Genomic DNA, 18,463 nt, shown 5'->3' with positions numbered 1-18,463 from the left:
AATCAGTTGAAGCCTTTAAAAATGGTCTTGAATACGGCCTTTTCAGTCTATAAAATGTGATTTAAATTGGATAGCAGTTATAACAACTAAATAACAGATATAGTAATTAAGTACTTCTGAAGTTAAATTTGCAAAGCAGCTCATGCATTTTGAATATTAAAAAACATTGATATTATGAATTATCTTCTTAACCAATATTATTTACTGAACTTCAGGGGCAATAATATTTTCCAAATACTGGATCTTATATAATTAAAAAAATATATCACATAAGTATCTTTATATATTTTTTGCAATATTACACTCAGGGTACCATCGAAATAGGGTGGCCAGTTCTATAAATACAATAAGTTCTACTTTACTATGAGAAAAGTGTGTATAAGATCATAGTTTGAAAGCATTAACCTTGTGAACTCTCAAGCTTCCTCCTTCCGTTATATATTCAAGATGGACAGTATTTAATATTTGTTTATGTATATGTAAGGGTGTGGGTCTATACATATGTTGTACATAGTATGTTTAGATGTGTGTCATGTATGTGTTTCACTTTGAGAGCGGGCAACTAAATTTCATTTCTGATGTGTGCCGTTGTACCCACAGTAAAAAAAATGACAATAAAGGTTATCTTGTCTTATCTTATGAGGATAATAATTTCATCATTGGCATTTGACATACAGAGAAGTGAGACTTCCTGTTCAGCAATAACTGCCATGCATTTTGTACTTAAAGACAGTAAATTTTCTTTTTAGTATCTTTTTAGATACTTGTTGATTTCCAATCAACATTTACACCCCTAAATATGCTTTCAAAATACTTGGAAGAGTTTTTAGAAAAGTTTACAATGGGCATTACTCTTTACTCAGTAAATGTGAAAAAGTAAAAAGAAGAGTTGTCAACACTGAGAGACACAAGAAAATCCATCTCCAGACTGATAAAAATGCTTCCATGTAACATTCCAGTTAACCTGGAACAGGACACCAGGGCACTGCTTAGGTCTAGCAAAATAGTTACAGGAGGAGGCATAATTCCATCACCACTTTTAGTACAGGAGGAGGCATAATTCCATCACCACTTCTTCCTGTTGGAGAGCTTTCCACCAAGATAATTTGGGTATGGGTTAGTTGCCAGTATGAAACGAAGCTCGTTATCCTTAAATGAATAGCAAGGAGAAAAATGATGAAGTTGTCTACTTAAATATTGATCCTTTAGTTATCCTTAATTCAGTTCAATGAAATAATAAGTGTTTCTAATGAGCAGAGCTTCTGGTTCTCACCTAAATTGCGATCCTTGGTTCAAAAGGTAGCTGTAGTCTTCTGGGAGCTCTATCAATTTATTTCTTTCCCTTGGATATCTAGTTGTTTAAACAAAAAGAATTACGTGTGCCAGGGTTCAAAGAGATATCAAAGCATTACCTGCTAGAGTTGTGTTTTTCAACCTTTACAACTTGAAGATGTGTGGACTTCAACTCCCAGAATTCATCAGCCAGTATGAAAATCCATAGATCTTCAAATTGCCATGGTTAAGAAACACTGTGTTAAAGTGTTCCTCAGTGGAATTCGAAATCTTTGCACACAAAATGGTTTAAGGCAGAAAGACAAAGTAATTATGATGTTCAAGCCAGAAATTTATGAGCACAAAGAATTGCATGTGCATTTCCTTTTCATTACTTTCTAAATAATGATAATCTAAAGAGACATGCAACTAATTACAGGTGCAACAAAACCACTAAAAGGAGATCAGATGAAGAAGAGACCTGAGATCACATCCCTAACACTTCTTATCAGCAAGCAACTATAGAGACCTTGAAAATGGGTCAGCACATTGGGTGATGGACAAAGGCAGGTTTAAATGGTGTGAGAGAATTCTGAATAAGGGTTTCCACTCAATTTTTAAGCCACTGAAAGAGGTCGTTTAGAAAAAAAATACAAAGAATCTAATATTCCGCCCATCCCAGTATCTTTAAGACCAACGACTGCTTACTTGAGATTCTGGAGTAATACAAGTACTCCTTGCTTAACAACTACAGCAGGGACTGGCATCTCCAGCAATAAGCAATGTGGTTGCAAAGTGAAACATCGGTGGCTCTGGCAGATTTATGACATCACTTCACATTCAGTTGTTAAGTGAGTCACTGCTGGTCATTAAGTGAGATATCATGTGACTGTTACTTGTGATTTTACTGCAAGCTTCTCTACTGACTGCTTGTTAGAAGCCAGTTGTGAAATGTACAAATATTGATCATATGATCACAGAATGCTTCAATGACTGTAAACGCTCACCAGTTGCGAAAAGCCGAAATGTTAGTGATATGACTGCTGGAATGCTGCAACAGCCATAAATGCAAGACCTGATTGTAAAGTTACTTTTTCAACAGCACTATAACTTTGAATAACCCCCCCTCCAGTTTAAATAAATGCCTAAAGTATATTTTTCAAGTAGGAGCTTCAATAAAAAATATCTTTTTATCAAAGAACAATTCACTTTCAATATATGACAGCACAGCTTCTGATTATTTGTACTGATTCAAGTGTCAGTCCTAGAAGCAATTTATTACTCAGTCCAGATATTTGCTATTCCTTTAAGTCGACCTTCCCTACATTGATACTGAATTTCAGTTCTTGTTATTGGAGAAATAATTATGGAAATTGAGGATCATTGGGAAGGCTTCTTTGCATATTATGTTTCAATAAATTGATTGTAGTAGTGTCTCAAAAAGGAATGTTGAATTTACAGTAAAGAAAACATTTTGAAAGGAATGAGTAGCACATTAACATTAGTACGGGAATGCTGAAATCTCATTTGAAGGATCAACATGAGTTCAAACACTATTCAATCCATTTTTTACTGAATTCCGGGGAAAGACTGCATCTCTTACCTAGAAATAATATAAAAAGCATTCAGAAGTAGCAAGTTAGGAATATATTCTGGTTTGGATTAGCAAAGTCCATATAACTTGTACGTAGTTGGAGAGCTAGAAAAATGAAACTTACCTTATTGCAATACTTTTTCCTTCCAGGAAGCAAAGCACAGCAGGATCAGTGCACCATCTGTTTGAAAAATTTTCTATCAGTCTTGTCAGTGGCAAAAACAAGGAGAAAGACATATAATCCTAAATGGAAGAAATGTTTAGGCCCCTGAGTATAATTTCCTATTCAGGCGGGAATCTATTAAACCATCCCAAAAGATGGCTGCCCAGTTGTTCCTTGAACAAATCCAACAAAAGGGAATTTAGCATGTCTCTTGATCCCTGGTTCAATGTTGAATTGCTCTATCCGTTGAAAAGCTTTTCCTAACACTCAGCTGGAATCTGTCTTATTTTACATAACACAATTATTCTATGGACTGCACTTGGGGGCAGCAAGGAAAAAGTTTTAGTCTTATTCAGTGTGATACTCATTAGAGTAATTGAAATTGCTGACATTGTCTCTCCTCACTATCTTTTCTCAAGGTAAACCTATCCATTTCTCTTAAGCTCTTCTCTTAAGCATTTTCTCTCTGATCAACCCTCACTGCTTTTCTTTGTATTTGCCACAATTTTTCAGAATCTCTTTAAAAATATCTTGCTTAGAATTGATCCACTCAATATAGAATGAAATTACTGCTTTCTACTGACATAGCCAGTAGCATGTTTAATAATACAGTTTATTTGTTTGCATATAGCATATTAGCTGTTGTTTTGCATCAATAAATACCTTTGAAGTAAGGGCTCCACAATATTCCAATATTCTTGGAAAAGCATGAACAGATTGGTAGGTAGAGACAGATAATCACAAAGTGCCTTGAACTGATCTTCCTCTGAAACTGTTAAAAGAATAATTTTACATATCAGATGTAATAATTAGATAATAATTGCACCACCTAGCATAAAAGATTTCTCTATTCAAAAAATGCAGTCTACGCAGTCCATCAATTGAATCAGTATAAAAAATACTGTAAATAACCAGAATGAGACAATAGTCTCATAGAAGACAATAGAATTCATGAAGATTCTTGTTCTTACAGATGAGAAGAGCTGCTGATTTATTTTCTTGGTGACTGTAACTTTAATATTTCAAGTTTTAACAGCTTTCTTATACTGAGGAAAAACAAGAGGCTTCTTATATAACAACCAATTGCCATGTTGATCATTTCTGTAAAGGCTGTGAAATTCTACTTTTAAGAAAGCAAACTGATACTGAAGAGTTAACAAGAAATTAGGACTATTTGCTCTCCAATCTGAAAGAGCCCCAATGCACAGAGCATTGAGCTTATATAATTTAATATGTCTTCTTTTTGGGGAAAAAAACCCTTAATAATCACAATGCCCCCCCTTTTATATTCATGATTGCAGTTACCAGAAAACAGCAAAAAGCAACATTTTAAGAAGATTTTCAATGGAGAATACTGCTTGAAATTGAGAATGTGATGCATGTGAATTGATATTTAAATTTTACCCCTATTTAACAGCATGTTTTGTTTCCTGAACAATTTGAAATTGGCTCCACCTCAAAATTAACAAGGTTAGCCTATGCAGGTACTTACTGGATGAAAGTTCTTCAGGTGGAGGTACTGCCAGCAGATAATGGAAGAATAAAGCAGCGCAACGGAGGTAGGGGGTGATGCCTTTCTTTATACAATCCCACAAATACCAGCCTGGAACTTGCAAGCTGTAACAACTATAACAATTCAAATATATGGGTTTAATATTTTCAAAATTTTGAAACTGGATTAAAATCCTAACTGATTAAAAATAAATGATCACGGCATAGTGAAAAAATATATATATTAAAAAAAAACTCTCACTAAAGCAGTGATGCTATTTTTTGATAAGTATTCTTTCATCTGCTATGGTCCAAAATAAAAATCTTTCTTTTTTACATCAATAAATATATACTTGAGAACATTTATGGAAAAGTGGCAAAAATAATTAATCTCACTCTAGAAGAAGTATCCAGTTATATTCAAATAATGTGCAACCAGTTAGTGTTATTAAAAGGGCTGCTAAGTAGATTGCTATAAAGGCAATTTTATGCTCTGCCTTCTTTTTTCTTTTTATCACCTTTTCTCCCCTTAATGACATGATAGCAGTGTTCCAATATCTCAGGGGTTGCCACAAAGAAGAGGGAGTCAAGCTATTCTCCAAAGCACCTGAAGGCAGGACAAGAAGCAATGGATGGAAATTAATCAAGGAGAGAAGCAATCTAGAAGTAAGGAGAAACTTCCTGACAGTTAGAACAATTAATCAGTGGAACAACTTGCCTTCAGAAGCGGTGAATGCTCCAACACTGGAAGTTTTTAAGAAGAGACTGGACAGCCATTTGTCCAAAATGGTATAGGGTTTCCTGCCTGAGCAGGGGGTTGGACTAGAAGACAGAGGTCCCTTCCAACTCAATTATTACTATTATTATTATAATGCTCTTAACTGCTGCCCAAAAAGGTGTTGCTCTGTCAAAAGTGATGTTATTTATTTTGTTAAATTATTTAGATAAATGCAACATTGCATGAAATCATATTTGCCTCCAGTCATGGTGTGCTGATTAATCTAAAAGGTGAATAAAGCAATCATAGTTTGTTTGGCTCGTCTTCCTTCAGTTTGAAGCAGCTAGTGCCTTGCCTCCCTAATGAAGTGGTTCATGACTTAGGCAGGATACAAAACCTAGCCAAAAAATACATCATAACATTGCACACGACTGTATTTATTTGTTTATTTACAAAGGTTTAAAGGTTTCCCCTGTCCTTGAGTTGGTCACGGGGCGGTGCTTATCTCCATTCTCAACCGAAGGAGTCTGCATTGTCTGAGAGACACTTCTGTCATCATGTGGCCAGCATGAAAATACGGAACTGTTACCTTCCCACTGAAGTGGTACCTATTTATCTACTCACATTTGCATCCTTTGAACTGCTAGGTTGGCAGGTGTTAGGGCAAGAATGGGAGCTTACCCCATCGCGTGGTGCTCAGGTTTCGAATCCAGATTGTTGGCTTTCCAACTGACGAGCTGAGCGTCTTAACCGCTGAGCCGTCGTGCCCCTGTTTATTTACATCTCACCTTTTTATTTTTCTAAATAATTCAAAACAGCAAACATACTAATACTCCTTCTTCCTCCTATTTTCCCCACAATAACAACCCCATGCTGTGAGTTGAGATGAGAGTGAGTGACTGGCCCAAATTCATCTAGCTGGCTTTCATGCCTAAAGCAGGATTAGACTTCATTGTTCCTGGTTTCTAGCCTGATATTTTAACTGTTAGATCAAATTGGCGCTCATGCAAACTAACAACTGAAATCAGAAAACCAAAAGCAAATTAGCTGAATTTTTATTTTTTTATTCTAATTTTTTTTCCTTCCCTAATCCCCTTTCCCCGTGAGACATTCGCTGATGCACAACATATTAGCAAATGTCACAAGGAAGTGGCGTTACCGATATGTGAACTCCTGAACTGAAGAAACCTTTCCCTCCCCCTTCTTTTGAAGAATGTGAAACACCAATGCAACGTCTTTATCTTACCGATTTGTATATCTGCAAATTTCTTTGCAAAAAGATTCAGCAGCACGCGCTTCTTCACTATCACTCAGTATCTGAGCCGAGGGACAATCTGAAAAGATCATTATTGGCAATTAATAACTGTCAAATCTGATTGATTTATGAATGTTTGCATTTGGTGCATCATCATAACAGTACCAATATCACTTTTGAATCCAGTGAAAGATAAACATAAAAAACACCCCAGCTGGGAACTGTCCAATAATATCTCCATCTTGCCTGGATTTTAATGCCATATTTTCTTCCTCATCCAGTTCATTAGCTTTTGAATTTTGAAAATATTACTTTTTTGGAACTGAGTGACAAGGGGAAGCAGAGCTGGAAACTATCAGCACACTGATGGCATCCCACTCTAAGCTCTGTATGAATCTTCCACGGATTTTGCACAGATACAGCCATGGAGACATGATGGAATCCAGCAGGACATCATAGATCAGTGGCTTAGCTACTGAGCAGTACAACCTCAGGGCAAGTTCTGGTTCACCAAGAAAGACCTGAACAACTGCAAAGGAGTGCCACCAAAGTCCAAAAGAATATTTTGCCTAAATGTACTGAAAACTACCAAGAGGTCCAATTAGCAGAACTATACTCCTCCATAGTTAAGAAATCGAAGTAAATTCCAATGCTGCATCACAACTGAAAACCCAATTAAAATGGTGCAAGCGGTTGTTATCATTCAGATACATTTCATCTGGATACACACAATCTAGGTCAGGTTGAATACTGTAATGCTGCTAAATGCCAATTCATTCCTATCTTCCAGCCCATGAAAGACAAAACATATAGTAAAAAAGAATTCACCTCTTCCCAAAAAGGAAAATCATGGGAAAATACCTACACAGAAACATATTTGTTTGTGCCCACCAAAAAACTAACTCTACGTATATATTTATATGTTGCACTATTAAATTATTAACACTTAAATAAATTTAGTTTGCAATAAACAAGGAAATTAAGCAAATAGACCAGTATATACAGTGCAACTTTAAACTTGTTAAATAAATTATAGAGCATGAGTGTTCGTTTAGCTACAATATCAATCTTTTCCTGAATACAAAGCATTGATATCCTTAGTGATGGGCTAATTTATTGATTTAAAACATACATCACTTTTTTCTTTTAAAAGAATTCTGAATCAAAAAGTAATACTGAAAATAATACACAATTACACAAAGAAAATGCAGTACATGCAAGTAGGACCTGCATCAAAGCCTCTAGAACTGATCAGCGTCCAGAGAGCAACTGATTCTGGAAGCCTAGAGGTCAGCTGATAGTGGGGAAAGTTTCTTTTAAGTACCCACATCCTATACCATTTCATATTTTATCGATTAATATCAATATACTAAATTAAGCCTGGCACAGCCATTGGTATATTCATAACTGGGGTGGGGAAACATATGTGAGAAAAGGGAACAAACGCACAGATGGGTTGCCCAGGAGATACAACTGAAAATCAAAAACTAAAAAAATCTTGTGCAATGATATTATCTTCACCAGAATGCTCTCTTCTGTTCACAGCTGTTGGCAGAACATGAATCTACTTTTTTCAGGCCTAAGTCCACGGCCACTAATGCCAGCACTATGAGAGAAGTGGATACGATCAATGGACCTCTGAGCTCTGTTGACTGTTTTCCTGCATTGTTGGGTTAGGGAAGGTAGGCAGGAATGCACACGAGTACTATTTTACACATAAATGGAAAGAATACAAAACTTTGGCAGAAAAATCTCAAAGTGAGGGGAGGTCATTACGAAATCAAGAAAATACTTGATTCCCGGGATCGGCGAGGGCGGTTACAATACCTGGTACAATGGAAGGGATACCCAATGTCCGAAGCATCCTGGGTAGGGGAGGCAGATGTTAATGCACCTCGGTTAATATGCCGATACCATCGCAAACATCCCCAGAAACCAGGGGGGAGGGGAACTACACCAAACCCCACAATGCCAACCTAACTATATTTTTCCTACTTCCAGGAGGACACCTGGTAAGGGGGGCCGCCTGTCAAGCCCTCCACGGGCTCGACATTCAAGAGGGGGAAGGTGGCAGGTCAGCACAGTGGAGGTGGAGGAAGAGCCAGCACCCGGGTCCAAAGCAGTTTTGCTGTCCGGACTCCAGCAGGGCCGTTGAACAGCTGACGGAAGGCTCCCTACGGCACGAGAAGCCGCGCCTGCGCAAACGGAGGTCCCAAGAAGCTGCGTCTGCGCAGAAGGAGGCTGTGGCAAGCCGCGCATGCGCAGAAGACACTGGAGCCACCGAACAGCTGACGGCCAGACACACCGGAGCTCTATTATCTAAAAACCGTTAAAATCAAAGATACCTTCATCTGCTGTTGTAGTAAGAATAATTTGTGTTATGTGTGCCATAGTAAACAAATGGAAGAGGTAGAGTTGATTGCAAGCTGAGCTGATAGCTGAAGGTTGCAAGCCTACATTATCCTCCCAATACAAAGATGGAAATGATAACACAGATCCAACCTACAAAGGAAATAAGAAATTGGTTAAATTGGCTTTCATAATAGATGTTTAAAAACAGCTATCCAAGCAACATGATGAAATAAAGGTTTTATAAATCTCATCCAAACAATCAAAACCATTAGACCTGATGCCATATTTTAAATTAACTAATGTTAAGATGGATACAGACAAGAACTGAAATCAAATCCAAATGAAAACAAATGTCATCTCAACATATTACTATCAACAACTACATAAAAGAACTGTTACCAATATGACTCTAGAGGTGGAAACCCCCCCCCCCCAGTATTGGATCTACTCAGTAAGTCTCAAAAAATAAGGAACATTAATATTAGCACAAGCCATCAATACACTTACCAAAGCATGGAAGAGGTCTACATCTAAGAGAGATGGTGTGTCTTCCACTTTTAAATTGGGCAAAAGAACTATAAAAGCAAAACAGACATTTTAAAAAGTGGCACAATAAACTGAAATACATTGTTTGCATTATTGTCATGAGTATATATCCCTTCCCTTAGGTATCTGACTCCTCTAGACCAGTGGTTCTCAACCTTTTTAATGCCGCGACCCCCAACCGGTCGTAAGTCGAGGACTAAACCGGTCGTAAGTCGAGGACTTTCCCTGCCCGGGAGCGCCGCGCATGCGTGGTTCCGCCCCCTGCGCCGGCCGAGGTGTAGCTGGCAAGTGGCAGAGACGGAGCAGGCCGACCACCAGCTGGCCCAGCTCAAGGGAGGTAAGGCACCCGCCGGAAAAGGGGAAAAAAATGGCGGACAGCCTTGCTTGGCGACCCCCGTGAAATGGTCGATCGACCCCAAATGGGGTTGCGACCCATAGGTTGAGAACCGCTGCTCTAGACAAATGGTAACATATTCCCAAAAAATCAAGCAGCACAACCTGGCATGATAGAGCAGTTACTGCCTTCATCTAGTATTTGCTGCCACCATCTTCTCCTTCCCTCCAAGATGGGTTATAGGACCAATGCAAAATAAAATGTCTTCCCCTTTCTGTTAACTAAGAAACACAAGGTCATTTTAAGCCCCGTATCTGGTAATCAATCTGGAGCAGTCTGGGCCTTTCAATGTTACCGGATTATAAGCTCCTCGAGGCAACAATCTATCTGTTCAAAACAATACTTAAGAATTTATTAAGGCACACAGCATCAAGGAAAAACACAGAGGTGCATTACACTTAAAGAAAAGGATGGATTCAAGTTTAAACCTAAAAAAAGCTAACTTGAAGAAAATTGCTAAGGTTTGAGCACAAACAAAATAAATTCATAATCAAATGTATTCACTACACCTAGACATTTCTTTGGGTTACTTTCCTGTCTTGAATACTAGAAAATTTCGGCCACATATCTGCACAGCTTCTACAGGCAGTCCTCAACTTATAACGGTTCGCTTAGTAACCATTCAAAATAACAATGGCACTGAAAAAGTGACTTATCACCATTTTTCACACTTACAACCATTACAGCATGCCCATGGTCACATGATCAAAATTCAGACCTTGGCGACTGACTCATATTTATGACAGTTGCAGTCTCCCAGCATCGTGTGATCACCTTTTATGACATTCTGACAAGCACAGTCAATGGGAAAGCCAGATTCACTTATCAACCATGTCACTAACTTATCAACTGCAGTGATTCACTTAACAACTGTGGCAAGAAAGGTTGTAAAATGGGGCAAAATTCACCTAACAAATGTCTTGCTTAGTATCAGTCAGAGGTTTTGGGCTCAACTGTGGCCGTAAATTGAGAACTACCTGTATTCTTTTTCTACCTTCCCCACCAACAGTTGCTGCTCAAGAAAAAAAAACTCAACAAAACAAAAACCTCCAACAAACTCCTTCTTTAATATTTAACCTCAAACTGAGACGGTTGTTCTTGCTTAGATACTTAGCCAATTATCCCTTGCATAGGTATCTCCAGGAAGGAAAGGGTCAACAGGAGGCAAATATTGATATATGTGTATCATCATAAAATGATACGGTTTACATAGTTGTAATTTTGATACTATCATGAGGTCATTGATAGACTGTTGATAAAATCTAGAAGTTAACAGTGTATGTATTTTGATCTAATGGGGTGTCCAGAGTCTTGCCATGCTAGATGCGCTTGCTTATAGCTACACTATTTATTGAAATACAGAACTGTATTAGGAAAGAAACATTTTGAAGGAGATTTTAAATAGTTTCCAGATCTTGTGATGAAAATCGCATTACCTCCTAGGAGACGTACAAGATGTTGTTGGATCACGTTTTGGGGTACTGTAGTCCTCTGAACAGCTGCAAATTGCACCAGTGCTTTAAGACCACTGTGCTATAGAGTGCAAGAAGAAGCAGAAGGAAGCTTTAATGAAACTGTTCTATTAATCCTTTTCTTAAAGAACCTTATCTTCAGTGCCTGAAGAATTAGGTCAGTATATACTGTAGCTTAGTAGCAAATATGGGAAAAAGCATACATGTAGAGAATGACTTACTTGTCCTTATCTAAGAATCTATATATTAGTGAGTTGAAAAAATAAACATTCAAGTCACAATCTAAAAAAATATTGCTTAAAATATTGCTTAAAAATATTGAGTACTTGAGCATATGTTTAGCGAACAGCAAACAACTCTGATTTTATAATTATTTGCTTTGTCTGAAAGATGATGGCAAACTGCATGCTGAAATGTTTGACCTTCAGCGGTCTACACATGAAGATATTGCTCAGTTCTAGATTAGAACCTGCTTGTTTTTTTTAATAATTTATATCAGGGGTCACCAACCTGTGGGCCACGGCCCACTACTGGGCCATGGCTTGCTGGCCATTGGGCCGCGGGACAGGCTGGCCAGTGCGCGCACATGTGTGCATTCACTCACCTCCACTTGCGCTAGCGTCCTGGCTGCGCAGTGAAAATGGGATGCCGCATGGCAAAAATCGGGCGCCACGTGGTGAAAATGGAGTGGCACTAGCGCCCACGTGGTGAAAATGGGGCAGGACAAGCGAGTGTCACATGGGTGCTAGCACCACCCCGTTTCCACCACGCATGTGCTCGCAGCCCTGTTTGTGCGTGCGCGTGTAAAATGCTTCCCCCTCCCTTTCCCTCTGGTCCACCAACCGAGAAAAGTTGGGGACCTCTGATTTATTTTACCCAAGTGGAAAGATCCTCCTTAAGGCAAGAATTCACCATTGCTCTTATATTATACCCATGTAAGGACTGCAGAATTCCCCTGCCACCACAGAAAGAGTTAACAATTTTGAAACTGAAATCCAATTAGTCCTTCTTCATAAAAAACAGAAATGCAGAATGCAACTACAGCATCTTTAACAGACAGACATTCAGTGTCTATTATTTGGAAGTGTCTTACAAGAACAGATAATAATTAGGAATACAAATAATAACTCAAGAAAAAAATCACAATCTAATCTCAGTACTCATGAGCCTTGTTCACTGGAGATATACAGATTAATATAAAGGGCAAAGCCAATCTTGTATTTAGCAGTTTACATTACAACTAATTATATAATTATGTAGTGTTATGTATATAAATTGCTTCTTGACCATAAAAACTTATTATTTTTTTTCCTTGTGTGACAAAGGAACATTTTTAAAGTTTAAAAAATGCATATATATAATATAAATTGCAAGGATTAAAAAAATCTCTCTCAAGAAACTATTGGTCTATTTACCTTGGCAATGGATAAAAACACATTTATTACCACTAGCCATTCATACCTGTCTACTTTGTAGAGAGCCAAATAAAGCCTTGCCCTCATCTTCTAGAAGATTTTCTTTAAAAGCAAGAAGAAAATATAAAATGAATAAGGTATACTTTAATAGTGGTCAAAAATTGCCAGATCTTTACAGCTCAATTCCCATAAATCTCTTTGAACTGCTGCTTTCAGGGGGACAGGATAAGATTTTGGTTTTAATGCAATTTGACAGGTATCAAAAACCTTATTTTCGCTGTGGCAATTTATTTTTACATCTGTCATGTTCTGATGTCAGAGTTAGTGTAGCACAACATCTAATGCGATTTACCAATTCATTTGTTCAAATCTCATTTTATTTGTTCATTCTTTTCACTTGAAATATGCCATATCAATAGCCAATTTAACTGTATTAAATTGTACAGAATTTACTTCTAGGAGCCTTATCAGAAACAAGCTCCATTATAGTTAGACATTCTAAATTAGCATTCTGTTTCAGCTTATTACATTTGCACAGATGTAGATGTACTCTGTTTAGCAATAGAGCAGTGCACAGAATAGTCTCCTTTCACTTTTCAATACTAGAAATTGAATACTAGAATACTGAATACTAGTATATTAGAAATTAAAAGTACAAAGTAGAATTATTTAATAAACCAAGTCTTAGCCTATGGATATTATGAGTTAATCATGATATTGTCCATGGGTACTTAAATGTTTCTTGCTGTTATGTCTAAACATAATCCTAGTTCCAATTCTAAAGCAACAAATATATTTTCATCTATGACAATTCCTAAAAATGGTTTTGTTGTAGGTATTACCATTACTACCAGTTAAAGAAGTACTAGGAAAAAGACTTGTAGAAAGTAGTATTTTCTGAAATCAAAATAAACATTTTCACTATCCACTTTTAGCAGCATAGGATGTTAATGGGGACTGTAAGGGTTTGACTTTTGTCTAGCATAATCCTGCATTATGCAGACAGCTAGATGAGTGACCTATAAATTTAATAAACACATTTAGCATTCTATGTACCAAGATTTTATTATCTACTTTAAGTAGCTTTTTTATTTTCAAAAATATGGTTGCTTACTATTTTATATAAGAACAAATAAAATAAAAGCTTTATTTCAAATGGTCTCATAAATTCAACTTTTTACTTACCCAAACACTGGATTGTAAAAGCACAAGTACTCCAAGCCATCATAGGAATACGTGGATCAACTTCATTAGGAGCAATCTGTAATCCAATTCTATAAATTGCTGTAGCAAAGAGAACCACCATCTCTTTTATGCTATTTGAATATTCAATTCTGTGGAAGGAACCCAGAAGTTGTGAACTGGTGATGATAACATTTGAAAGATAAATTGTTACATTACCTGAAGTAATGTTCTTAATTATATAGCAATGGCTATATGGGCAGCAAAATTCTGAGAATTGAAGTTCTCATTGCTGGAAATTGTCCTAAATTGGATACACTAGACTATATCGTTCTTTGTTCTTTACACCATTAAGGTAAAAATTAACACTAAAGTTAAACCAGAGTTGAAGTTACATTCCTAAAACAATGGCATTACTGACTAGCTAGAATTCAAATTAATGCATTTTTTTTTTGAACGAGACAATAAAAATAAACTGTATAAACTATATTTTTCAATAAAAACACTTCGTTTAAACATAAGAAGTGAAAAAAGTACATTAAAAAGATAATATATAAAGCATATTGTCAACATAAGATGTAATTATTTTCTAATATATGCTATGCATACTGTAGCTTTTAATGGAAGGTCCATTTTGTGCTATGAACTAACTAGTATAGTAATCCTTTATTTAGCAACTGTATAATGTTTTAAAATATTTCATGAAGAAGCATTTCCATTGAATTAATTTTTTTGGATATGGAAGAAACATCCATATGTAAAGTTGCTAATTTATAATAGATACATACAGTAGATAGATGGAGAGAGAGAGAGAGGGAGGGAGGGAGGGAGGGAGGGAGGGAGAGAGAGAGAGAGAGAGAGAGAGAGAGAGAGAGAGAGAGAGAGAGAGAGAGAGAGAGAGAGAGAGATGGACATTCAATATAATATAGATCAAAATCCATCTTCCTTACACAATTTCATTAGACTTGCAATATACATATAACAAACATTCTAAGTGTGACTCAATACTTACAAAGGCTGAACTCCAAAGCTAAGTATAGAATGGAATTCAGATGAAACATCTTCCATTTCTTTATTAAGTAAAGATGGGGCAATTTTGGTTTCTTCAAAAATCAAGTAAAAGATTATTACATTTTGATTTTAATTAACTGAAATAAATACTTTCATTATAAAAATTCTAACTTAGATAGCCTGGATAAGATGCATAAAGGTTTGTACTTCTCTCTAGGTTAGTGACCTTAAAATGTAGAAATAATAACAAAGCCATTCTAATGCAATATACTAGTATAGACAATAAACTAAGAAGAAATAAATGATTATTTGGAGAATAAATTAATAAATCATAAAAGAAATGGAATATTGACCTCATCAGTAAAATACAGCCAGAAGAAAAGATTATGAGAAATAATAAAATCAATGGAAGGAATTTTGTAACTGGAAAACAAATGGGATTCTATCTTAACCCATTCAACAGCATTTTAAAAGAGTTCTCTCAGTTCTAAAATTCTCCATGAGATTTACTAACCTTTATTGCTTTTCTTGTTGTAACCAACTATCCGAGCCATAACAATCTCCAGCCACTTGGACAAAGACAGAAGCTGAGCTACCATTTCTGCATCCTCACTGACAATACAAAAAGACAGCAATGGAATGTGCATGTTTTATATAAGACAACATTTAAACAGCTATTGGGTTACGACGGTAATTATTAAAATATGAACTGATCTCTCCGTGATTGTTCCAGCTATCAAAAATTGGTATTTCCTTCAAAACTGAGAAAGATCTTAGACTGGACAATGTGTTAATAAAATGCTAATACAGACAGTCCTTGACTTATAACCATTCATTTAATAACCCACTTGAAGTTACAACAGCACTGAAAAAAGTGATTTAAGTCCAATTTTCACACTTATCGCCACTGCAACATCCCCATGATCAGGTAATCAAAATTCAGGTGCTTGGCAACTGGCATGCATTTATGAGAGCTGCAGTCGTTGGGGGCATGTGATCATGTTTCTAACCTTCCCAGCTGCCTTCTGACAAGCACAGTCAATTGGGGAAGCCAGATTCACTTAACAACCACATGATTCACTTAACAACTGCAACAATTCGCTTAACAACTATGGCAAAAAAAGGTCATAAAATGGGGCAAAATTTATTTTAAAACTGCCTTGCTTAGCAACAGAAATTTTGGATTCAGTTGTGGTCATAAGTTGAGGACTACCTGTATAGCGTAGCAAAGAATCCTGTACTTTCCCTATAAATGCAAAAAAACCCAGCTGCAGATTAAAGCATAGGAACAAGTAAAGATAGCCACATACCTGTTTATTTTCTCTTCTTGCAAAGGAATAATTGGTATCACAGTATTGCACAGGGATTTGCACAGTGGGCAAAGGTACTCTCCATTCCCTAAATCAAAAACCTGTTCAACATGATGACGTTGTCGAGAATTCAGTTGAATGGCTTCAAAGTATCTGAAATGAATATTCAAATGGACATCTCAGAATAAACCACCGCATTCAGACATGTAAAAATCCAGTTCTGAAATTTGGTATCCATTCAATTTGACTATTTTACCAATAAATCATTACAGCGCACACAGTTCTCGTTTACTGACTGCAACTGGGACCAGTACTCCTTCGCTAAGTGATGCAACTACAAAGTGAAATGTCATATAATTGTTCCTGATTTACTACGCCATTTTTGATTGTCGTCGTAAAGCAAATCGCCTGCAATCATTAAATCTACCACATGACCATGATTTGCAACTTTCTGCTCGCTTCCCCATCAACTTTGCTTGTTGGAAGTTGGTTGCAATGGTTGGAAATGATAATCACGTGACTGCAGGATGCTGCAACCATCATAAATGTGCACCAGTTACCAAGCGCCTGTGACCATGGGAAAGCTGCAATAGCCATAAGTTCAAGGATCAGTTATAAAAATCACCTTTTGCAGCCCACTGTCACTGAATTAGCGGTCAGGAAGCGAGGACCACCTGAACTCATTGCAATTATATGGAGCAGAAAGTACCATTCAGGAAAAGCTGTCAGCTAACAGCTCACCACAGACAAAAGCTATAGATAAGCCGTTTTTAGAAAATAAGAATTTAACATTCACATCACTAACAATGACTATAACTGTTGTGAGTTATCAGAAAATTATTTTAAAAAATCAGATTATCTGGACACAGCCTTATTTTTTTTTTAAATACCATTGAAATGTTTGTCAGCTTGAGTTATTAATTTAAATGGACAATCTCAAATGTTATGCAATAGCGTGCAAATGCTTGCGTTCTCTATTCATCAGGCAACTTGGTAAAGAACAAAAAAAAGGGAGGGGGAGGAGAAAAGGACAAATGTGGGTATCATGGAATTTACAGTTATTCACACTTTAAGGCCTTGAGAACATAACTCAAAGCAAATTCAGCCATTCTCTTATCCATCCCCTGTCGTTTAATTCTTTTTAATTTTTTGCTTTATTTATTGTCTTACTTGATGAAGAAATCTACAAAAAGTGAAGCTGAGAGCTATTATGTTCTGTTTGAATTAGCCTATGACGTGTTTCCCTTACTCTGGAATTTGGAACTAACCAACAAGTAATTTTTCCTCTGCATTTAGCCTTTTGTTTCTTTCAGTACATTTCTTGGCTGTAAAATCACTGGCACCGATGTTATCTAGTTTGGGTAATGAACCATCTGCAAGAAAACAACCAAGCTCAGAGACCACTTAGGATCTCTCATTTCAATCCTGAACTACACATATTTTCTTTTTACTAATGCTGTCTCTTTACTTTCTACATAGTCAATATAACATATGCATAAATAACTCAGAGGAGGTAATTTGAAAACTGACTAAAAATTAAGCAAACAATAAAAATTACTAAATATATCAACTCACTTCTGCCAGCAAGCAGCATGCATCACATGACCACAAGTGCTGGTATGCGTTCCACATGACAAGTCCGGATCCATGAAAAGAGGATCAGTATCTTCTGTTGAGGAAAATAAATAAATAAACACAGTTTCTTGTTGCAATAAGGGATGTTTTGCAAAATGTGCACTATTAAACTTACACATGCAATTCTGGCAAGGGACATTGTTTTGGGGAATAAACAAGATATCATTTATATTAGATTAAAAGACTAGCAAATGATCTTTGCATTACATGTGACTGATCAGTGTACTGTATATTTGTCAATATTACCTCTAGTCTTTCATAATTTTAGATGAGGATTTTTAAAATAAAAGGTAGGGTGAGAAGCTATCCATTGGAAGCAAAGGTTCTGATAAATAAATTATATCAAGTTCATTTGCATTTGGGTCAATATAAAAGGGGAAAAAAATGACATTGCCATAGGTGTATACTACAGGCCACCCAACCAAACAGAGGAAATAGATGAACTTTTTGCTACTCAGCTAACTAAGGTATGTAGGAAGCACATCACAATAGTAATGGGGGACTTTAACTACCCTGACATCAACTGGGACACAAACTCTGCACCAAGTGGAAGATCAAACCGGTTCCTGGCAAACCTAGCAGACAACTTTGTCTCCCAAAAAGTAGAGAAGGGAACTAGGGGATTAGCCATTTTGGATCTAATTCTCACTAAC

The 18,463-nt window shown here is 36.7% G+C and overlaps 1 protein-coding gene across 1 annotated transcript in view; it reads right to left on the bottom strand.

Annotated features, from left to right (window-relative positions):
• Positions 1-18,463, bottom strand: part of UBR1 (ubiquitin protein ligase E3 component n-recognin 1) — a 71,118-nt gene that overhangs the window by 3,113 nt on the left and 49,542 nt on the right. The window contains exons 31-44 of the mRNA XM_015823694.1: positions 17,751-17,844; positions 16,176-16,328; positions 15,380-15,477; positions 14,867-14,957; positions 13,858-14,006; positions 12,719-12,774; positions 11,222-11,318; positions 9,353-9,420; positions 8,839-8,995; positions 6,485-6,572; positions 4,522-4,655; positions 3,693-3,801; positions 2,991-3,047; positions 1,274-1,351 (exon numbers count right to left, since the gene is read on the bottom strand). Of these exons, the coding sequence (XP_015679180.1) occupies positions 1,274-1,351; positions 2,991-3,047; positions 3,693-3,801; positions 4,522-4,655; positions 6,485-6,572; positions 8,839-8,995; positions 9,353-9,420; positions 11,222-11,318; positions 12,719-12,774; positions 13,858-14,006; positions 14,867-14,957; positions 15,380-15,477; positions 16,176-16,328; positions 17,751-17,844 (1,429 nt within the window). The remainder of the gene's footprint in view (positions 1-1,273; positions 1,352-2,990; positions 3,048-3,692; positions 3,802-4,521; positions 4,656-6,484; positions 6,573-8,838; positions 8,996-9,352; positions 9,421-11,221; positions 11,319-12,718; positions 12,775-13,857; positions 14,007-14,866; positions 14,958-15,379; positions 15,478-16,175; positions 16,329-17,750; positions 17,845-18,463) is intronic.

Source organism: Protobothrops mucrosquamatus, unplaced genomic scaffold, assembly GCF_001527695.2.
Source record: "Protobothrops mucrosquamatus isolate PMUCROS unplaced genomic scaffold, P.Mucros_1.0 scaffold1954, whole genome shotgun sequence".
NCBI classification, from domain to species: Eukaryota; Metazoa; Chordata; class Lepidosauria; order Squamata; family Viperidae; genus Protobothrops; species Protobothrops mucrosquamatus.
Note: the sequence above shows the minus strand (reverse complement) of the source record. Positions and strands in the feature narration are given on the sequence as shown.